This window comes from Trichosurus vulpecula, chromosome 3 (genome assembly GCF_011100635.1).
Source record: "Trichosurus vulpecula isolate mTriVul1 chromosome 3, mTriVul1.pri, whole genome shotgun sequence".
Classification (NCBI taxonomy): domain Eukaryota; kingdom Metazoa; phylum Chordata; class Mammalia; order Diprotodontia; family Phalangeridae; genus Trichosurus; species Trichosurus vulpecula.
This window is the reverse complement of record NC_050575.1, coordinates 202074404-202098080: the sequence shown is the minus strand read 5'-3', so window position 1 is coordinate 202098080 and position 23677 is coordinate 202074404. Positions and strand designations below refer to the sequence as shown.

Genomic DNA, 23677 nt, shown 5'->3' with positions numbered 1-23677 from the left:
CAGAAACTTTCAATAAACATTTATTAAATGCCTACTGTGTACTATGCTAGGCACAAGGGATACAAAACCAAATTACATTCGATTGAGATTTTCAACAAATATACAGTGAAGCTAATACAAGGTAATTTAGGGAGGGAACAAACACTAGAGAAAGAAGTCCTAATGGGGAAAATTTCTATCAGGAAACAACACATCAACTCAAATAAGGATTTCCCATCATCCTCAGTAGTTCCCCAGGGCCTACCTGGTGTGGTTCAAATTGCTCTAGCCTGCAGTCAAGAATCCCCACTACCCAGCAGCAGCAGCTGGCCACCTTTCCAACCTAATCTCCCATCGCTGTCCTCCACATGTTAACTAACTACCACTCTCTCTCTCCCCAGAAGGCATCCTACACTTTCTGGCCTTGGGACACGCCCTGTGTGTGCTTCTTCCTCTCTCCCCATATCCGCCTGCTGAATTTCTAGTCATGCATCAAGGCCCAACTCAAATAAAATCTACTTGCACGAAGCCTTCCTTGATTGGCCAGTCATTACTGAACTTTTCCCTCTTGCACCATAAAGCATTTTGTTTTGTAGAGCTCTCTAAATACATCCATTGCACAATACTGTGCATTATGAAAATTATCTCTTAAGAGTGTCTGATCCTCCTACTCCATCAAGGTAAGAACTAGGTCACATCTAAAGCTCGTCTCTTCTTCAGCAGCAAGAACAATATTTTGCACATGGCAGGTACTTAACAAGCATACAGAGGGGAAAATATCGAGGTGTAGAGGCAGACAACTTGGGTTTGAATTCTGACTCTGCTTACTTACTACTTTTCTTTTTCTTTTTTAAAAAATTAACAGAAATCCCACCCAAACCCCATTGGGAAAAAAAAAAAAGAAAAACGAATCCCTCATAACAAATACACATAGCTGTGGGTGCATGTTTATCTTCATATTTTACATTTCTATATGCATATGTTATATTATACTATATGATTACACCAGTTTGGTATGTGTATTTTGTGTTTGTATCTTGCATGTTATGTTGTATGTGTTATGTGTTGAATTGCATGGGTGTTAGAATGTATGTGTGTGTATGTGTGTGTGTGTGTGTGTGTGTGTGTGTGTGTGTGTAAACACATGTGTCCACAAATATACGTCTCATTCTGCACTCTGGATCCATCTTCACTCTTGTCATCATACTTCATCAATGGTCCTCTGGTATCATGGATGGTCAATGCATTGATCAGAGTTCTTACTGCTTTTAAAGTTATTTTTGTCTAGTGTTCCCCCTTACTATCTGGGCCACTCAAAGCAAGTTACCTCATCTCCCTGGGCCTCAGTTTTCTCGTCTGTAAAATGACACGGCTGACAAAAGCCAGCTAAGACCCCCTCCAGCTCTAGAGCCTCAATTCTATGAGTAATAACTGAGCTGTTTATCAATGGAACCACCTGCCTGGGAGGAAGAGACACCTGGCCTGTTACTGTAGGTGTGGAGACTGCACATTTTGTCATCTCTCCAGGAGGCTGATTCAGACAGGATCCAGTTCAGATACAGTTTTGGCTGGATCACCCTTAAAGCTCTGAGATTCTTTGATTCTAGCTTCAGGATGAGTTTATATATACAATAACTCTGGGCTTTACAGAGAATATTTTCTAACATCCAAAATATAACACCTACTTTACCCAGAGGATTCTAAGCTTATCTTCACACCTGGTCCTCCAGATTTCACATACTTGTTCCAGCATGAAACTTAGCATCCACAACTCTGCTTAAGAATCAAACTATCCTTCCCAAAATAAAATGTTAGTGGATTGATTTCGAATGACAAAATCTTAGAGTTAGAAGGATACTTAGAGAGGTTATACAAACACTTTTCCTCTCATTTGCAGATAATGAAACTGACTTGGTCCAGGGTCACACAGCTAAATAGGGGTGAAGATGGGACTAGAACCCAGGTCTCCTGAATCATATGGTAATGATAATAAAAATTAATAAAAATGATTCACAAGTAAAGTGCTTCAAAGTTTGCAAAGTGTTTTCCTCTCGACAACCCTATGAGAGACAGTAATAAATAAGTGCACTTTTACCCCCATTTTACATATGAGAAGACTGAGGCTTAATACTTTATAGGTTAATACTTTACCAAAGTCATACAGCTAATAAGCGGCAGAGTTTAGATTCCAACCACATCATCTTATTCCAAGTCCGTTGCTCTTATCACATATTAGCTGCCTCTAACATTGTTCATAGAAAAAGTATAATTGAGTGAAATTGAGTATTACATTACAGCATAGAACTCAGCTAGCCACAGCCAACTCTATGCTTAGGTTCCAAGGATAATCTCTTACCAAATATTTACTGAGTCCCTACTAGGGATAAGACATCGTGCCGAATGCTGAGGGAACTTTAACAATGAATAAGACTCAGGCTCTTTCCTTGAGGAACCCACTATTAATGTAAGACCTGAAAGGTCAAGGGAAAAGGAGGTCAGTTCTGGCTGGTGGAATGAAGGAAAGGAGGTGGTATTTGAGTTGGATCTTGAAGTATCAGCAAAATTCCATTGAAGACATGGGGAGGAGGTCATTCCAGTTAGAGGGAAGCGAGGAAGCAAAGGCAGAGTAGCAGGTCAGCTCAGGACAAGTGGAGATACAGAGGCAAGCTACCTCAGGACATCTGGGGAACAGTAGTTACTCTCATTTAAAGAGAACACAGAGCGGGGGAGGAGAGGGAGGGGGTGAAAAACTTAAACTAAAAATAAATAATTATAGTTTTTAAAAAACTAGAACACAGAGACTGTAAAGGGAACTGGTATGAGACAAAGCTGAAAAGAGAAGTAGGAGCCCTCATTGTAGAGGTCCTTGAACTCGAGGCTGATTTTATTCAGAAGGCATGGAGAGCCATCTTAAGGTTACAGCCTCCTAATTGGTTTCTGCCTAAAGTTTCTCCCCACTCCAACCCATCCTCAAAACAGCTGCCAAAGTGCTTTTCCTAAAGTGCAAGTCTGATCATCTCAAGACTCCTCATCTAACCCCACTCTACTCAATAAACACTAATGGCTCCCTGTTATGTCTGAGATCAAATGTAAAATCCTCCCGTTTGGCGTCTAAAGCTCTTTATAACCTGACCCCTTCCTATCTTTCCAGTCTTCTCATGCATTACTCCTCTCAATGCACTTGGTCTAGCACTACAAGGTCTACTCACTATTCCTCATACACAACATTCCATGCCTTTCCTTGGGCTGTCCACCTCCACTGGAATGCTCATTTGCCCTCTCTTCCTCTTTCTCCCCCTCTTCCTCCTCCTGTCTCTTCTCCTTTCCTTCTTCTTTCTCCTCTTCCCCTCCTCCTTCCTTCTCCTCCCTTCTTCTTCCTCCCCCTTTTTTCTCCTCCTTCTTCCTCCTCTTCTTCCTTCCTTTTCCTCCTCCTCCTCCTTCCTCCCACCTCTCTCTCCCCGCTCCATCATCCTTCTCCCTGTCTGTTTCTCCCTTCATCTTTCTGACTATCTGTATATCTGTCTGTTTTTCTCTATCTCTTTATCCCCTCCCTGCCTTAGAATTACTGGCTCAAATGCCACCTCTTCAGTCAGTTCCCCGCCGTTGCTAATGCCTCTTCACAAGTTACCTTGTATCAATTTCATCTCTATCTTACACATTCCTTACACATACATGTTGTGCCTCCTTTAGAATATAAACTCCTGGTGGGAAAGGACTCTTCACCTTTTATGTGTAATCCCAGCGCTTAGCTTAGGATGTAATAACTGCATCGTAACCGTTGTTCATTGATGACTGCTGAACAAAGGCATAACACAGAAAGATGAACCTGGCAGCCTAAAGCAAGAAGCAGGAAACAGGGAAACCAAGAGGCTATCACGATACTCTGAGCAAGAGGCAATAAGCGCCTGAAATAGGTGCTCGTGAGGGTTGGAAGAATAGCCATTTCAAGATGTAAAATCAACAGAACACGAATATTCAAGGAAATGCCTCTAAGTTTGCGAACAGAGGTGACTGAAAGGATGGTATCTTTAATGGGAAAGGGAAAGGGTCAGGAGATGGAGCCATTTTTAGGTGAAAAGATACATTCCTAGAAAATTATCTTGAAAATGAGCCCCGTGAGGCAGCTAGGTGGTGCAGTTACCAGAGCACGGGCCCTGGAGTCAGGACGACCTGAGTTCAAATTCGACCTCAGACGCTTTACACTTACTAGCTGTATGACCTTGGGCAAGTCACTTAACCCCAATTGCCCTGCCTTCCTTTCTCCAAAAAAAAAAAAAATGAGCCTCGTGTTTGGGCAAATATATACAAAACAAATGTGAAACAATCCAAGTTAAAGTGCAGCATTCAGAAGCCTAAATTGCTAACCGAGTTTTTAAATGTAGAAGGTCACAAACCTGTCAACTAGTTTCAAATACCTCCCATGGATGCAGGGGTCACAATGAGACATGCTACGGCCACCTCAACTAACCTCTATCTGCTTTGTGAGAGAAACAGAATTGTAATGAAGGATTCATTTAAAATCCACCAGGCATCTGTCCCTTGATAATTATTTCCGGGCGCTGTATGGGCTAGAAACAAAGTCATCACCTCTAGCTTTGAAAGACTCTGTAACTCAACTCTGGAAGAGGCTTTAAGAGTTTAGGTGATTTAATGTTCATTCTCACACAGCATAAAACACTAGCTTTTCAAACTTTTTCAAACTTTTTCAAATCTTATTCATTAAAAAGCGACTTGTTCACATACTAACCATTATTTTAACCTATGAGGATGAGAGGGGCAGCTAGACAGAGCAATGGATAGAGTGCCAGGCCTGGAGTCAGAAAGACATCTTCATGAGTTCAAATCCAGCTTTAAACAATTACTAGCTGTATGCATGGGCATGTCACTTAACCCTGTTTGCCTCAGTTTCCTCATCTGTAAAATGAGCTGGAGAAGGAAATGGCAAACCACTCCAGTATCTTTGCCAAAAAAACCCCAAATAAGGTTATGGAGAGTCAGACACAAGTAAAATGACTGAACAACCTAAGGATGAGAAATGGATAGATTTCAGGAAATTCTAAGACCTCTGAAGACCTGGGTTCAAATCTACATTATACCTGTGTGACTTTATTCAAATCACTTCATGTTCTTCGACCTCAGTTTCCTATTCTGTAAAAAGGGAAAATTTTGTAAAATTCTGTCAAATTCAGGCCTCTCAAGCCATCTGGAGAATCATTAGAGATACCTTTTAATTCTACACTGTATGAAGATATGACCTGCTCTCTTTTTCTACTGGCTCTGGGATAAGACAAAGAAGTACCTCCATTGTTGGCCTCCATTTTCTCCTCTCTTACTTGTCAATCCCTTGCAATCTAGCTCACCCTCCCAGTGCTCAGCTGAAATTATTCTCTCCAAAGTTACAAAAGATCTCATAACTGCTAATTCCGATAGCCTTTTTTTAGTTTTCATTTTACTCACTCTGTCCCTCATTCCTTCCTCCAGGATACTCTTTCCTTCCTTGGCGTCTGTTATACTTGTGGTCTCGTGGTTCTCTTCTTACTGGTCTGACCACTCTGTACTCTCCTCTTCCTACATATTAACCTCCTCCTACTCACAAAATGTGGGTGTCCAACAAGACTATCTCTTGACAGCTAGGTGGCACAGCGGATGCACTGTTAGACCTGGTCTTGGGAAAACAGGACTTCAAATCTTGCCTCAGACACTTACTATCTGTTGTGGCCCTGGGCAAGTCACTTAACCTCTGTTTGCCTCAGTTTCCTCAACTGTGAAATGGGGAAAATAACAGCACCTACCTCTCGATGTTGTTGCAAGGACAAAATGAGATATTTGTAAAGCGTTCTTGTAAACCTTACGGCATTATATAAATGCGAGTTATTGTGTGACATTTCCCAGGTCTAAATATCCAGCCCTAATCTCTAGTACTCGATTACCAGCCGCATGATAGACCTCGCCCTCCAGATCTTCTTTCCACGTCTCAAACTCAACGTGTCCAAAACAAGACTTTATATGAAGTTCTTTCACCACCAAACCCACACCCATTCCACACTTAGACCATTGTTGATGACAGTCACCCAGCCCTGAAGTCATCCTTAACTCTTCCACTGTCCTCAGCTCCAATACCCAATCAGTTGCCAAACCAATTCTACTTCCAAACGTCTCTCACACCCATCCCCTTCCTCTCCACTCACACAGCCTCTTCCCTAACTCGGGCCTCTTTAGCTATCTATTGCAGTATTTCCTAACTGGTCTCACTGCTGTCAGTCTCTCACCATTCTCCACACAGCTCCCAAATCAGTATGTTTAGAAGACAAAGACATTTTTCTCCCCTCTCCAAAATCTTAGGATCATAAATATAAAGCTAGAGGGGACCTTAATTCAAGCCCCTCATTTTTTACAAATAAGGAAACTGAGGATAAAAAAGGTTGTGACCTACCAAAAGTCACATAATGTAATAAGTGCCGAGGTCGGATCTGACTTTATCTTTTCTAGGACAAAAAGTCTAGCATTTAAAGCCCTTCCCCAGTCTGGCTCTTCCCTAACTTTTAAGTCTTATTTCCCGTTACTACTTTTCACATACCCTTCTGGATCACTAGTTATTTTCTACAAATAACATCTGCTCTCCCCAGGAACAATTCACCTACACTGGGGTTCAAAATACCCAATAAGAGAACACCCAACTAATAGTTGCTTGTCAAAATAGTTAAAGGTTTAGCTCCACTGACATGAGTCAAAGGCCAAAGGTTCAAAATTCTGGCTCTATCATTACGTGGCCTTGGGCAAGTCACCTAACCTCACAGGAACTCAGGCTCCTCTTCTGTAAAACAAAGGAATAGCACGGATGATGAAGACTGATGATGAAGTAAGCCACCCACCTCTGATGGGGGTGGGAGGAAGGGGGGGTGGTGATAGAATCAAGGTACAGAAAGAGACATACATTTTTTAACATGTTAACTGTGGACTTTTCTGCTCTGCTCTTGTACATGAAAATGTTCTTTGTTTGGGTGTTTATTCAATTCAAAATAATTTTTTTTAATGAGGGGATTGGAATAAATGACTTATAAGTTCCCTTCCAGCTTTAAATTTCTTATCCTATTTTTCACTGCATAGTTATCCAAACTTCTTGGTGCTTAATAATGAAAGATGTGGCTAAGGCCACAGGAACACATACATAAAATTATATTTTAAATTCTGCTACTTTTTTCTTTTAATTGAAGAATTCCCAACAATTTCAAAGCCCCAGTAAATGGAATTATGGTTCATTTTGTTGAAAGGATTGTTTGGGGGAATGGGGAATGAAAGAACCCATTTGTTGCAGCCTCTTAACTAAGTGTTTTTCCCTGAAAATTGATATAAGGTATATATCTCGCTGTCTTCTTTATAAACAGCCCTTTTGTGAGATGGCACTTTTAATTTACATACGACAATTAGAACTCACATCCTGTGCTAATTAAAGTTTGAGGCCACTTAGCAAATTGCTGTAATTGTGCATATCTAATGTGATTTCCACCTCTTAACGCAGATCTATACTTTGCAAATTTTGAGTGTCAACAATATTGTTCCTGGTGTACAAATGTTATGTTATGTGACGTTTTTGTTTTGCATCTGCATCTTAGTTCCAGGTGGTTCATTTCCTTGTGCTCAGGGTAGGGCCTGAGTCAGAAATTTCCCCTGCTTTTTTTTTAATGGGTTTCTGCCTTGGCAACTGCTTTCCAGAACATTCACATGATGCAGTGACTGCAGTGAGGCCCTTGCAGGCAACTATCAAGATGGAAACAGAAGAAACAAGAGAAGTATATCTTATGTCACTCTTCAAGTATCTAGTGCCTAGACCCGTCACTGCTGTTCTGAGCGAGAAGAATCTTCAGGGCTCATCTAGTCCACCCGCTGCACATTTTAGGAAGGAAAAAGCAAAAATGACTTTCCAAGGTCATGCTAACTAGGACAGACTTGGGCATGGAATTCTAGTCACCTGTGACCCAGACCAATGCTCTTTCCATTATGGCCTAATAAATCCCTCGGCATCCTTCAGGGAACCTGATCTGACTTGAGACGGAAGCTCGGTTATAAACACTTTGCTCTAGCATCCCGTGATTAGCATTTGGCATCTTTGAGAAGGAAGGAGTTCCTGTTTTGTCTGAAGACAAAGTCAGCCGTATATCCCAGGAAAATCCACATGCTAGAACCCTAAACTAAGGTACAGATCAACTCCAAAGGCTGATTAAATACCCAGAAGGCCATTTGAAAAGATACAACTTAGAAGTTTATCAATTAAAAAAGGGAGTAAAGTAGATGTGATGGGGTTTAGACTGTGGGAACCCCCTCTGACCCCAAAAGAATTTGGGTCCCATTTGTTTGAGGCGGGAATGATGAGGATACAGTCTCTGGGAGCCCCCTTGAACCTGATGGGATACAATCTCTGGGAGCCCCCTTGAACTCTCCTTGAATCTTTCCACTTGATCTGGCCTTGGCCTGAGGCTATAACCTTACAGCATCATTAGGCCCAAATCTCTACCTAGCCTTTGCCAGCTACTTCCCACCCTTGATACTATCAATATCCAGGCCTTTGGCTACTTCCCACCCTTAATCCCATTCTCTTGGTTCCTGCAGTCTGACCTCATCCCAGTGCCATCAAGCTCCTCCTTGTACTCCTCCTCAAGTCTGTTCCTAAACCCCTCCTCTAGTCACCCCAGGACCACCCCTCAATCCCTCCCACAATCTTTCTGTGTGTAAGTTTCATCTTGCCTCCATGAAGGTGCTCAGATTCAATCTAGCTCAGACTGAATCTGGCCCACTTGTGAAAACAAGCATCACAAGTGGTAAGATTTCTTAAGGCAACCTTTTATAGCGAATCCTTAATAAAATTTGTCTTTTTCCTTGGCTAAGAAAGCTTGAGTCGAATTCTTTCAGCAGGACCCAGTGTGTCAGTGTTTGGGGTCTCGAGCACCCCTAAAAATCTATGGTTCCCTACCATCATCATTTTTCTTTAACCTCATCGGATGGGGAAAGGGAACCACACCCTGAGGTCTGACAGACAGTAAATTATGGAGAGAGCAAGGGACGAAGTAAAGAAAATTAGACTATGACTTTACCAAATTCCTAATTCCTCCCAGCATCCTAAAGCCTAAAGTTCTTCTATAAAACAATAATGAATATGGCCGTCAACCAATCCTGAAGATTAATTTCCAGACCATTAAGTAATAGATTTCCCTCCAAAATAAGTTGATATAAACATGTAAGAGATTCCAGTTCTAATCCATAACAAAGCATCCAACTTTCTATCTTGGGAAAGGCAGGAGAAGACAGGAGTCCATGGTTGGTCTTTAAATGGCAATTGGCTAAGAGCTGAACTTACACATCAGGCTCCTACTTCCACAGACAGCTACAGTCAATACAATCATCAAATCTTATTCCATTGCCAGGTTCCCATCTACCTAACCTAGGAATTAGCAATGTGTGATAGCAGACAAGTACCTTCCCCTTCCCTCTCTTGGGCTTAGCTCCTGACTTTGCCTCTATAGAGCTAGCACAGTGACACAGTGGAGAGGCTTCGTAGTCCAGAAGACAGTGGTTCAAGTCCCAGCCCTGCCCCTTATTGCCAACGTGACCTTGGGTAAATCACCTAAACTGTCTGGTCCTCAGTTTCCTCACATGTAAAATGAAGGGGTTGGACCTGACAAGTTCTAAGATCCATTCCAGCTCTCAGATTCTATAATTCTGACAGTCCAGGAGAGTCTCTGGTCAGAAAGGGCACTAGGCCAGGATGAGGCAAACAACACAGAGTTCTGATAATAACTTCGCCCCACACACCTCGCCCTCCTCCAACTCTTAGATTGGAGCCAATTCCACAAGGCAAATGTCCCAGAAGGCAGTGTTCCTTGCTGTAAATGGGGTGAATCCCTTTGTTATATGAGTCCTAACCAGAAGCTTCCAAAGACTGTGAGAACCTCAGTGAAAGGTCATAAAAAGGCAGGAGAGTAGGTATTCACAGCAAAAAGTGCACAGCAGGGGATGGGAAGGAAAAAACCTTACCACATGGTTCTTGGACCTTTCAGGCAGGGTAGGAGAGTGAAGAGACAGCTAGTGTATGTCAAACTTGAGTAATTCATAATGGTGGGAAAGGAGAAATGGCCTCCTAGCCTCAAACAAATGAAGAAGATTCGAAGGAGCTGCTCTCTTCTAGAAGGTCCTCAGAATGTCATCACTTTGGAAAAGAGCAGTCAATGCCTAAGTAGCAACAATGTATGGCTCTCTTTTTAAGAAAAAGGAAAATTCAGTCACCGTTATGGAACCTCTACTAGCCTCCTTTTGTTGAGAAATCATCATTATCACTTTTATAGCACCAGCCTCCCCCACTAACGGCTTTCTCAGATGCTGCCTCATCGTGGGGAGGTCTTAGGATCACAGCCAAAGACTGTAAGATGAATTTGGAGTTGCAAGGGACCAGAGGTTATTTAATTCAATCCTCTTATTTTACAGACAATTAAGTTGAAGCTCAAAAAAATTATATGACTTGCTCCACGTCTCCCAGGAAATAAGGACGTCAGAGGTGCCAAGGTCTGAACCTAAATTCTCTGACTCCAAATCCAGCAGCACTCTTTCCACTACACTAGCAACACTCTCAGAGTAGAACATCTGGCCAATCGTACAAAAATGAAAAGGATTTGAATTTAGACCCAGTGATCAGCTCTATCTTAGCAGCCCAGCCTGGCTAATTTCAAAGAGACTCATCTCTATGTGGGTGAATTTTTGGATGACAACTATTCATGAAAATTGTCTGAGTCACAAAAGGGTTGTGATCAGTATCCACGAAGAGAATACCATGATAGTAAATTAAGGATCCTTGAAATAAGCCACACTCTCATCCTTCCTAATTATTCTGGTTTTTCATCTTGGTCCCTTTCTCTTGTCTTGTTCAGATTCCCATTCCATCTTGCCCAAAATTGTACAATAGCCTCTTACCTAGTCTTTCTTGCTCCAATTTCTCCTCCTCCAATTCCCAGTACTCCATCTTGACCAACACATTTTAAAGATGCTTCTTTCACCATGTCCCTCTCTCCTCTGCTCAAAAACCTTCAATGATTCCCAGAGTTCCAACTTGACATGTCTTTACAACTATGTTCAAACCATCTCCCCTCACTATTTATCTAAGTAAATAAACCCTGGGCTCTAGCAAAACTACTTTACTTAAACCTATGTGTACTCCTCCCTCAGCAATTTATACCACTCCTCTCATCCCACCTGAAATGGCTTGGCCCATCCCTGCCTATCTGAATCTTAGGCTTCCTTCAAAGTTCCGGTTAAGTTCCATGTCTTCCCTTAAACCTTCCCAACGCACCGTGACATCCTCTTTCTTAATTCATGGTGCCTAAAATCCGTTCCTCTCCATTGCCCCTTCGTCACATACTGCCTCATAAGAAATTGTTTAGCTTTTCATTTCCATGTATCTAGTCATTCCCTCTCCTCACCTCCAGCCCCCCCTAGCCCATCTCCCCATCTTCTCTCTGTTTCTTGTCTCCTGAAATCTAATCCTTTGCCAACACTCTAAGGCCCCTTTTAGTTCTAAACCTATGAAACCATGAGACTCCCTCCTGGATATCACAAATCATCCCTTTGGAAATTCTAGCTCAGCCTCGTCCAAAACAGCTCATTATCTTCACCCTCCCAAATCTCGGGACTTGATCTTCTTTATCTGACAAGAATGCCACCGTCCTCCCAGGTACCCAGGTTCTCTGTGGCAAAGCCATCCCTGACCCTCCCTTTGCCCTCCACATAAAATCAGCTGCCCAGCCTTGTCCATTCCTCCTCCACATCTCTCACCTCTGCTTCCCCTCCCTAGCCACCACCCCACTTCTCTCCTAAATGATTACAAGAGCCTCCTAATTGGTCTCCCTATTTCCAGTGTCTCCCCCTCACTAAGCCATCCTTTACTCAAGGGCCAAAATAATCTTCCACACAATTCTTTAGGGAATTTACGGTCTCATTGGAGATATTCATCAACTACTTGAGAACAGTGGCAATACCTAGGCCAAGAGTGCTGGGCCTGGAATCCCAAAGACCTGAATTCAAATCCAGCCTTAGACACTTATTAGCTATGTGACCCTGAGCAAGTCACTTTAGCTGATGCTTGCTTCAGTTTCCTCATTTGTAAAACGGTGATAACAAAAGCACCTACTTGCCAAGGTTGTGGTAGGAATAAAATGAGATATTTGTAAATTACTGATATAAGCTAGTTATTATTAGTTTATTCTTTGTATTCCCAGTACCCAACACAAAAGCTGGCACTTAGTAGGTGCTTATTAAGTGCTTCTCCTAAACCACTTAAAGACAGCAGATCACCCTCTCTTGTCTTTGCCCAAAATACCTAGCAAAGAAGCTCCCTAGCCATAAAGACCCATTGAATCACTGAATGAACAAATCCCCTTTTTTCAGCACAGGACAATTAAGCCAGAAGAAAGGACTTACAACAATCATCAACCAAACTACTGAAAGACTGCCAGGGTGACAATCCATCTCTAAGTCCCTTCACTAAAAGGAAAGGAACAGATATGTCTTGGGGGGGAGGAGGGAGGAGAGCGGTTTGAGGTCATAAAGGCCATAAATTCTTGATTGCTGTTTTCCAACACCAAACGTAAAAAAGAGAAGGCCTGCCCAATAGTGAATTTTCTGGCGTCAACGCTAAATTTGGAAAGGGAACAGTGTTCTAGTTATAGGCTTTATTAAAATTTGTCCTTGACGCAAAAATTGGCCTCAAGCCGCCAACAAACACTAAGTTTCTTTTCTGTGCTGAGATAGAAGCTACCATTTTCTAAGGTGGCATACCAACTTCCTCCTCCTTTTGCAATTCCAAAGAGCCCTGGTTTGAAAGTGAAAACAGCAAAAGTGCCTCTGGCCTCATCATTGCCAGTTTTGTTTATATTCTAATTCCCAAAGGTCAACAAGTAAAAATGGTGATGGTCTATAGTCAAGAGATATAACAATAGAAACTCAGGTTTCCAAAGCCTCCAGCCTCAAAGCACATTCCTCCTAACAGTCCAGTCAACCAGGATAGTTACACTCATTTGAGAGACAAAGTGACTTGGCCTAGGGTCAAATACCTAGCAGATGTCAGAGTTCACAAGATCACAGAATCAAAGATCTGGAGCAGGAGAAGGCCTTAAAGATTATCCAGTCCAACCCTCTCATTTTACAGGTGAGGAAACTGAGACCCAAGAAAGGCAAAATAACTTCGCCCAAGGTCATACATGGAGCAGATAACACAGCCAGGACTTATAAAGCCAGTTCTCCTCTCAGTCACTCGGTACTCTCTCTATTCGCCACAAAATACCTACAGATAGACGGACACTGAGCAACAGAAAAGGCCACCTAAGTAAAACATGCAAAAAGAAATCAGAGGAAGTTATTTCCCTGCAAATTAGGTTCATCCCAAGAGCCACATCTGAAATCTCACTGATCCTGGAACCACAGCATGGACAGTCTGTGCTTTTCAACCACAAATGCCATCCCAAATCCTCCCCTGCTCTTAAAGAGCAACTACCCCAAAATTCCCAAAGCCCTCGGTGACACAGGATTTCTTACTTACCTTTTGATCGAGTAGAGATATCCATGCCCTCTACCACCTCCTGTTCTGCCTTTATCTCCTCTTCAGCCAAGCTGAAATACAACAAATCATTTTCATGTTTAGACATGCCAAAAAACAAAAGCAAAAAAAAGAAGGCTGAAGGGGCCCAACTAATTTGACTTAAGACATCTTACACAGTACACCCCACCGTTAAACACTCACTTGATTTTAATGATCAGGCTTGACTAGAAATTTATGAGGCTTTGTTTTGCTTTTCAAAATTATTCTACTGGTATGAGAGGCAGGTACACTACACTACAGATACTCAAAGTAACTTTGCAGTGAAGCCTTTCCAATACTACTCAACAAGATACCATGTTTCCAATTGTTACAATGGAGCGTGGGGAGAGCAGTTTGCATTGGTCCTATAAAGAGCCAAGAAGCAGAGATTCCTGAATATTGTTTTGCATAAAAGCATATCAATGCAAACTTGCATTTAATGGAGCCTTTCCTTAAGGAGCTCTAAGTGCTTCTGAGACATTAATTATCTAAACCTAACAACATCCCTAGGAGGGAGGGAACTGAAAAAATAATAATAAATTAACAAGATGGGAAAATGTAGGTAACCGATGAGAGATGAATGCCCTGTCTTAAGAATACTCAAAGAACCAGCTGTAGTTGTAAGGAATAGAACCTCCCAGTCCAGTGAAACTAGGAGGTAGTGATCAATATTCTTTCAAGCTGTGAGCAATTATCCTCTACCACCAAACAAGAATAAGGAACAATTATTTGGAAGGGGGAGGGGAGGAGAGAGGAGAAGCAGTGTTCCTCCTCCTGGGCAGATTTCAGTCCCATCCTCCCCCTACCAAGCAGGTGCAATCGGCAATAAACTATCCCTCCTTTCTTTCCCCCTTCCCCTCCCCCTCCCCATCTTTTCCTCTCCCTAATCCACTCCACCTCTCTCCTTCCCCAAATTATTCAGGGTTGATGAGGAAAGCAGGTGACTTTTTTTTCTTTTTCCACTTCAAGCCGTAAAACTACACAAAATGTTTATTTCTTTTTTACAGGAGCATATGGGCAAATTATTTAAGGACCAGCATTTTCATCCCCAGAATTCATTTTGAAACTGAATAGAAAATTATAATATCAGGGCTGGAAGGGCCCTTAGAACACAGCGGAATGGCAGAGTTGGAAAGGATCTCTGAACACAGGACATAGTAAAGAACATCTAGTTCAGTCACCTCATTGCACAAAGGTGAAAATATGAGGCCCAGGGTCACACAGCTGGTGAAAGGAAGAGCCAGGAATAGAACCCAGGTCTCTAGTTCTCTTTCTGTTACTCAAGGTAGCCTCTGATACTTTTTAGTTGAAGATCATATGCATCAGGTTTTGACTCAGTGTTTAAAAAAAAAATTTAATACCTCAAAATGACAACACTGAAAAACTGCATTCTGAAGAGAATCAGACCCAGGGCAATCCCCCAACTAGGAGATACAAGGCAGGAATAAGATATTCCTTCTGTCTTGCAGCTAACTACACTGGAACTATATAGGATATAGAAGGAAGGGGCCAAGGTTCAAATAACACAAGAATATAAGGCTGAAACAACATAAAGAGGAACTTCTTAATAATCAGAGCTGCCCAACAAAGGAATGGGCTGCCGTGGGAAATGATGAACTCTCTATTATCTGAAGCTCTACAAGCAAAGGTTGGCCTACCAGTCCAATCAGCTGTGGAAGGAATTCCTAATTTGGGGAGGGATTAGACTCAATTATCCTTAAGGTGCCTTCTATCTTTGTTCTGAAGTCCTGTCCACCTTGAAGGTTCTATAATCTAAGGTCCCTTCCAAGTCTTAGGATTCTCTGAATAAATATAGCCAACAAAGGTATGGAGATATTCCTTCCCTCCAAGACATGGGCATCAGAAGATTGCATCGGACAAGATGAAGGTGGGAAAGTGAAGTGACGATGTAGATAATAGATAAAAGATATGGAGAAATTAGGAAGAGGTCCCCACAGATCTAAGCTTCAGGATTTTAGAATGGTGGACAGAAAAAAGAAACGCTGGGGAAAAAAGGAAGGACATTCTGAATCAAGTCTGTATTACAGTAACAAAGCTTTGTCCCACTCAGATTTCACCATCCCAATCATTTTTTCATTTGTACATACCTGTGCTTCAAAGGATTTAATTACAAGTTATAAAATTCATGAACTCCCTTTTTACAAACAAATGATTGATATGTTTTCCCAGATAGTTTTCAATGGAATGAAGCATACTAGCTTCAACATAATATAACAGTGATGGTTGAGGATGATTTTCACATTAATACTTTTTACCTTGAGTCCTGAGAACCAAAGAAATAAATATCCTACACTTGGAATTTACATTGACCCCCTGACACATGGGCTTTGCAATCTGATGATTTGCTTTCTTGCTCGAGGTGGCTGAAAATCAAATATAACCAATTTCTAGTGCTTCTAGCACAGGGTGGATGGATGGTTAATTTCAAAAACAAAACAAAATGAACAATTTTGGCCTTTTCCTTAACAATCCTAGAATTTCTCCCACGAAAATCCTATACAAAACATTAAACTTCTTGAAACTGATCAGATATTTTGAATTTTAGAACTGTGAGAGAATTATTTAACCAAAACATGCCCTAGTAGAAGAACCGACTCCACCAACAAGAGTCATAACCATTTCAGCAGCGGCAAGAAAAAAAAAAAAAAAGAAGTTCAAATGTATATTGATTACAGAGAATGAACTCAAAAGAACAATAATCTGGCTTGTTTCAGCCCAAGAAAACTGGATATCCTAAGAAAGAATGCTGGTAAGAGGTTTAAAAATGCAACCTAGTTACCTATTTGCTATCTGCTGCAGAGTTTAAAATAATCAATTCTGGGCGGGAGGAAAAAAGTTAAGCTGTTCTACATATCCCAGTATTAGTAATATTACCACAAGCTTTCTTCTAGCAGAAGATAAGTACAATAATTCTGAAAACCATCTTTCTCGGAGAAAAACATATTATTGTTTCAGATGGCAAATACATACATATTGCATCAAAATAAATGAAATGGTAGGACAACTATAGTTAAGGAAAACAACTGATTTACACTAATAATGACTAGGAAACAAAATTAGTCATTCTGCATAGCCACATCTTAAGAGGCTTCCTTTTTCTGCATCACTGCTCTCATTTTGGTTTCATGCTGAAGCACTATGGTCTTTCACTGAATAACTATGAGCATCGTATCTGAATCTCTCTTAAGAATTCCCTAGAACCTGTTTCAATGCATCCTGCATCTTTGTGCATCCACACTGAGAACAGTTCAATTCTTTGAAAAGCAGGCTAAATGAACAGTATTTTTTTTTAAAGCCAGTGGCATCTGAAATGGTGCTGTTATCACTCCTGCTATTAGCTGGACTGCACACATAATAGCCACTGACAACATGGTGGAGCTTTCCCCAATAGTGAGCTGCTGCTCCCTGGATAGAATAAACTGAAAAATAAAAACAAAGAAACAAACAACCCCCGCTCAATAAGCTAACATTACTTTTTAATCTAGTTTTATGGGTAAGGAAAAGGGGATGGAAATCAGTAGCAGGGAAAGGTGAAGAAAGATGGGAAGTCACTCATTTTTCAGTCTAAAAGGGAAAATTCACTATGAACTTATCTGACTTCTTTTCAATAGTTTTTCTCCCTCAGAAATGGCATCACTGATCCACCTTAACATTCGTGACTTGGCTTGTGTATCCATCTCAGAAACGGTCACATTTCAGACAATTTAAAACAATGCCGACAAATAAAGCCAAAAGCATTCAGTCCTTGCAATAACAATATTCCTTACCCAATGCATAAGTATGACCACATCTAGATTTGCATCTTAACCTGCTTAAGCTACAAAGAGCGATTTTTTTATAAGTTGCAGATGAAATGCTGCACATCTTAAGGTCTGCTTTTAAGCCTTCTTGTTAATAATTCTGAGGAGTCTATGCAAGATGATAATTCCCAAGTATGTTCTCAACACATATCTGAGGAATAAGGCAAGTTTCCCACCCCTAACACCCCCCACCCCTTTGGGCAGAAAATGCCTAGATGCACACAATACCCAGATATTTCATTTCCCAAAATGCCCCCTATCACCTTGACATTTAACCAAAACTATCTGACAGATTTGGAAAGTCACATCAACAAGCAAGCACAAGATTTTGGTCCTCCCCCATGAGAATCACCCTAATTCAAGGTCAAGATTTGTGCCCTCTGAAAGATCTTTGTTTTGCTTGTTGTTTTCATTAAAAATACTAATTTGTCTATCTTCTCCCCAAGATAATTCCTTCCTCCATTCCCTCTAATCACAAGAGTGAACAGTACATATAAACCATGATTCTCAAAATCTGCAATTAATTGAAGTTGGGGGTGAGGAGGAAAGGTTAGCATGCCATGACTGAATAAATTTCAGCTTTGTATAAGCACTCACCTATTAACAGCCTCATACCCATCGGTAGCTATGCTACTCATGCAGGATTCTTAAAATGGCGTCTGGCAGCCCTGCAATGCCTCATTCCTGCACTCACTGTGGCTAAAATGGTAGCAGTTTATTCAATAACTCTATCTCTCGTTTAAACAGCAACACTATTTTCCAAGTCATCTTCTAAATCTCAGGAATGGGAAAAGAGGACCAAAGGACTCCTGACAACCAAGCATTTAGCTAAGAACAGACAAATAATGACAAGGCAGTTTGTGAAGTCACAGGTTACTAAGGAAAGCCTGACCCCTCACCACACAGCTGGGTGATGAAGCCTCTTGTTCTGAGCCCCTGAAAAAGCATAAATCCAGTTAAGGGGTTAAAAGGTTAGTAATTATATCAAGACTCCATGGCAAAAACTGTATGCAAAAGAAAATCAGGCAGATCAGTACAACAGCAAATAGCCAAGAATTTTAAATGTGTACTGAAACGGTTCATTCCCTCCACAATGTACATTAGAAAATAGCTCAGCATGCCAAAAGGAATAGTTAAATGGAAGTGTTTGAAGTCCAGTCCATGGTCTGAAAAGCCATGCAAGCTAAGAGAGTCCTTAAACTGAGGCCCAGGCAAAATAAACAGGTTGTTTATTGCCTTTAACCTCTGCAGAAACCCACAAGAAGTTCCGAACCCAATCATGCCTACAAAGAAATACTACATTTATAATATATGTATGCTATGTATTGTGGAAGTATGGACATATCAGGAATTTGAATGCAAAAAGGATGACGCCTGTTTTAATGCTGCTGATAAAATACTGACAGTTAATTAACCACTGGTGATACAACAGTTAATGTTAAAGAGACACAATTTGAACCTGCGTTAAAAAGAAAAAATAGTAATAGACGTGTCCATGCCCAGCATACTCACAAATTAGATTTTCGACAGTTCACTCAGAATTAACAATACGTTTCTAAACCCAGTTTGGGGGCCAAACTCATAGGCTAAGAGTGGATAATGCACAGTTTACTGTTTCAGGAGGAATCAGGGGTTGAGAATGACCTCAACATTCTTTTATGTGGCTAGCTGGAGCTCCAGGGTGACTGCTCTTAGCTCTAAAGGAAGAAAGAGGGCACTTCCCAGAGCCTGAATCCCTAGCATTGCAGGGGTTGGGCAGCCTACATGGGGACTGCCTGCCTTCCTGCTGCCATAGCTGTAGGTCTCACTCACATGGCTACTACATGCTTGTTGGCCATTAATGAAAATGGGGGTGGGGAGTCAGGAATGAAGTGGTGGTTGAAAGGGAAGAAAAATTGCAGCCTGGCTGAGCAACTGAAAGCCAAAAGGCCAAAGCCTTGTTTAAAAAAAAAAAAGAGAGAGAGAGAGAAAGAAGGAAGCAGGGAAAGAAAGAAAGAAAGAGAGAAAGGAAGAAAGAAAGAAAGGAAGAAAGAGAGACAGAAAGAAGGAAGGAAGAAAGGAAGAGAAAAAGGAAGAAAGAGAAAAAAGAGAAAGAAATTAAGAGAGAAAGAAAGAAGAGAAAGAGAGAAAGAAGAAGGAAGTTAGTAAGGAAGGAAGGAAGGAAGGAATGAAGGAAGGAAGGAAGAAGGAAAGAAAGAAAACACTAGTAGAGGAGTCTTTTTTTTAATACTAAATCTCCCTAGTGGAAAGGTAAAGGCTCCCTGGGAATATGCCTTTCTCAATGTCAATAGAAGCATAAGGAAGGTCCAATACTCTGATGCCAGAAGATCCTTTGCCACAGAAAAAGAGAAAGAAAACAAAGAGATCACACATTTGAAGTGGTTTCTATGATAAACCTACCTTTTCCTCCTGGGTTTCTGTGTGACTGTCATCACTTTTAAGAAGTGACTCACTTCCCCCCAGCCCTATTTAGTTAAGCTCTGAACCAGTGTCTCCTCTACTTATGAAAGGGAGATGTTTTGTTTCATTTCAAACAACAAAGCTATTGTGTTCATCCCTAATTTATAATCCAGGAGGCCCTTTGTCTCTATCTTTCTACCCAAATCTTTAGGAAGCTAATTATAAAAGTGAGTGGACTTGGCACCAACTGGTTACTCATATTCCACCTGGGCAATTGGAATAACCCTTTGGTAGAAAGTTTACAGAGTGATTATGTACAATTAACTTCTGGTTCCACCAGAACATTGGCTATTTTCTGTGTAGCCTAATAAAACCAGTTACTTTTTTTTTTTTCCTACAATGATCTCCACACCTCATCTTTCAGCTGCAGGAAATCACTCTTTTAAAGTCTGGGAGAGAAGAAATAAAAGCCAGTTTGCCTGAGTTTGTTTCTTACAGAGCAGGGCAGCCTGTCCCGTACGTGACACACTCTCCTACTGCTGCTTCTCATTCTCATTCTATCAACAGGACAATAGATAGGACATCATACCTTGACAAAGCACACAAAAATATATGAAATTCTTCAGCTTGGCTTAGTTACTTTACTTAGATGGAACAAAGATGGTAGAAATTTCCAGAAGGGCCTCTCAGTCTAGCCACTGCAATTGTCAATCTTTAACCTACCCTTAGCAACGATTGGTGCAAAGGCTGCTTGGAGAATCCTGATTGGGCTGCTCTGGGAGACAGCACTGCTGTCCCTACCTAGTCTCAGACATCTTGCTGCAATGCAGACATTTATTTTTTTTTGTAAACTATAAAAGAATTATATATAAGTAATTAAAAATAGGAAACTTCAGCAGACTCACGATGCTGTGGTCTCAGTTCGAAGGACAAGGACAGCTTGTTCGAGGCTGTAGAGACTTCAGTCAGCAGCGAGTCTGAGGCTGGATATTTGAAACAGATCCTTCCTTTAACAAAACCTGTGGGAGCCATTTTAATGCAAGCTTTTCGATTACATCTCCCTTGCCCTAGCTTTCTTACAGGAAACATACAGAATGTTAGTTAATGTTCAGTTCTCAAAATCCAGCTGCTGGTCGCCATAGAGGCATACAGCTGCACATAGGATCTAAGGAAGGTGATGTGCCTTAAGATATCATTTGCATTTAGAGCAATTAGGTAAGAACAAAGAAAGCAGTTAATTGTCTGAACTTACTTCTGTGATGTACTTGCTATGACTTTATGCACTGCAAAAATCATTCAAGAGCATAGCACTCTGTGCCCTTAACTTTCTTAAGATGCTGGTCTGTGTTTGAACATTCTTTTATCAACTTACAATCTGGTACATTTCTCCTCATTAAATGAGCTTTTCAGTTGGAGCTAAAGGTGTGGGTTGCAGGAAACTACAAAAAAAGGGGATTCTTTTATTCATTAAGTTGGCATGAAACAATAACTGATTACAAAACAGGCATTTGCAAAGTCATACTGGATGGATCTCCAGACTAGAAATTTACAGAAGGAACTTCCTAGAGAAATTCTGGAGAGAGACACATTAAGCAATCTGTTTTTCCCTTGCAACTCCTAAGTACCCCATTAGCATAAGAAAAATGTGGCAAAAAAAAAAAAAACCCAACAACTGGGAAGAAACATGCATACATACAGATGTGTAGGTCCAAGTTGGAATAAAAGTACATAATCTGTTCAAGGTCAGTTCCTGAAGTAAAGGAGGTTTTGTCCTGGATGGCATTTCACACTGCATATAACATCTTAAAACATAAGGAACAACATAAGCCCCTTTCCAATGTTTCAGAGGAAGACACTGCTGAGGACTAAAACTTTCATTACATCTCATAAGCAAGAAGAGTCAGCTCTAACCTCCATCCACACCAATTAAAGGTCTAGTAACACAGTAAGTTGAACATTTTTTTTTTTGCTGGCCGGGGGTAAACAGGAAGTATAAGCTTCAATCTTAGCAGCAGGTTATCAAAAAAAAAAAAAAAACCCAACAGTGTACTCAAACTAACACAGTTTACATGCATAAGTCACTTAAAAACAGATACTGTTCAATGCTCTTCATTTGTGCCTAGCCCCCAACAGTGCCCTCCTCACCTGCTGCACCAACTACCCCCCTGTTAAAATCAAAAAATGTTTTGAAAACTATTAAAAATGTCCACATCCCAGGGCACTGCTTACTTACCAACCAGGGTGCAAGCAACCGTCTCATTTTTCCAGTTAAGAAGATAGAACCAGGCTGGCAGATTTGGGAATTGATCAAAAAGGAAATTTTTGAAAGAGTTACGTAGTATTAAAAACACACAGACACACACACACATACATACATACTCAACAACATGTAATGCTGTCTGTCATGAGCCACACATGATTTTCTTCCTCTGCCCTCCACAGCAGAGGGCTGAGGAGGATACAGTGTAGGGGGGAGGGGGGGAGAGAAGAGAAGCAAAGATAAAAAGATACATTATTCCACTTAATCATGCAAGAGAAGAATGCTAAGGATTTTTTTTAATAAGTCATTCCTTCAGATTCATTACTTTATTATTGCATGCTGTTGTTGTCTATTCCCACCTCCTACCCCTACCCCCTTAGAAAACTCTCCAAAGACCAGAAGGAAGACTTTTTAAAAACATTTTGTCTCCAGGCTGCTCTTCAGAAGGAGCACACACTGTTGGACTGTAAGGAAGGAAACATTTGATAACCCATTTCAAGTTAAGATGCACTGTATTACAGAAAGGATAAAGCACACCAAACACCTAGGCCCAATTGTTAAAATCTGTCATTAGCCCTTTCTGCTGATGGCAAGGTTTCTCCCCAAGCCCAGATTCTCCTAGACAGAAGTGAGTTTAGCTGTTCCTTACCCAGTTTGGAAAGGTAAACTTGCCTGGTCTGCTGTCTGCCTTCCTAGGCTCCCTGTAGGGCAGTTAAATGCATCTGCTCCCTTACCTTCCATTTTCTCCCCTAGCAGGCATGTGAGCCAGAGACAATAGTACAGCCACACTGCTCAGAGAGAGAAAGCTTCTTTGGAATACCAGGACCTGGAGACACTCTAAAGAAGCCCCATCCCCTGGTGAAAGAGTAGGTATGCCAAGGTTTGGCCAGTTTGAAAAATAAAGATATGGCTAATGGCTACTGACCATGTGACCCAAGAAAGCACATTTAAACAGTTGCAACTTAATAAAGTGCTGTGGGGTGAGTTTTGCTCGACAAATCCCAGAGAATCAAACTGTTAACCCACAATTCATATGTCTCAGAGAAAAAAAAATGGTAAAAAGTAAGGCTTACCTCTGTGGATGCATTGTTAACACAGTGTTATGTCAATACTTATAAAACATGGAGGACAGGCACTAGAACTCACACAGAAAGGGTTTGGCACTTCAGCTTGATGATCTGTCTTCCTAATAAAAGCTAATCCTGGATTGGCTCCTGCGGTAAATCTGAATGTAAAGCTTCAGGGGATTGGCTGAAACACTTCCTGAGCGATTATCTTTGTGCAGCCCTGGTGAGCAGGAGCCATCCTGTGCATAGAAAAAGACAGGCTAAGCTAGGCCTTTTTCAGCAAGGGAAACTTGGGAAAGCAGCCCCCGAATGAACTTCCTCCACACCCTGATTAGATTTTTGAGCAGAGGAAAGAGCCCTCCGTCAGCCTGCCCAAATCCTGGGTTCGGGGAGCTGGGATTAGCACTGCTTCTGAGAGGTGTTCTGAGAGCCTTGAAGCCTTCCTAGCTCCCAGACAGACACAAGCAGCTCTTCTTTCAGGGAGGAAAACTCCCAGCAGTTTCTGCAGCTAACAGACTTACTGAAGCCTGCC

General features: G+C 41.3%; 1 protein-coding gene across 6 annotated transcripts in view; it reads right to left on the bottom strand.

The window, feature by feature from the left end:
- The window catches only part of ZMYND8 (zinc finger MYND-type containing 8), a 112539-nt gene extending 89315 nt beyond the window's left edge, over positions 1-23224 (bottom strand). For 5 of the 6 annotated variants that reach the window (XM_036749410.1, XM_036749414.1, XM_036749411.1 and 2 more), the window contains exons 1-2: positions 23152-23224; positions 13559-13629 (exon numbers count right to left, since the gene is read on the bottom strand). In XM_036749410.1, coding sequence (XP_036605305.1) covers positions 13559-13629; positions 23152-23165 — 85 coding nt within the window. In that variant the 5' untranslated portion in view covers positions 23166-23224. Of the gene's footprint in view, positions 1-13558; positions 13630-22051; positions 22104-23151 lie in introns of those variants that run through there. The other variant, XM_036749413.1, reaches the window with a different exon arrangement.
- Positions 23225-23677: the final 453 nt, after the last annotated feature.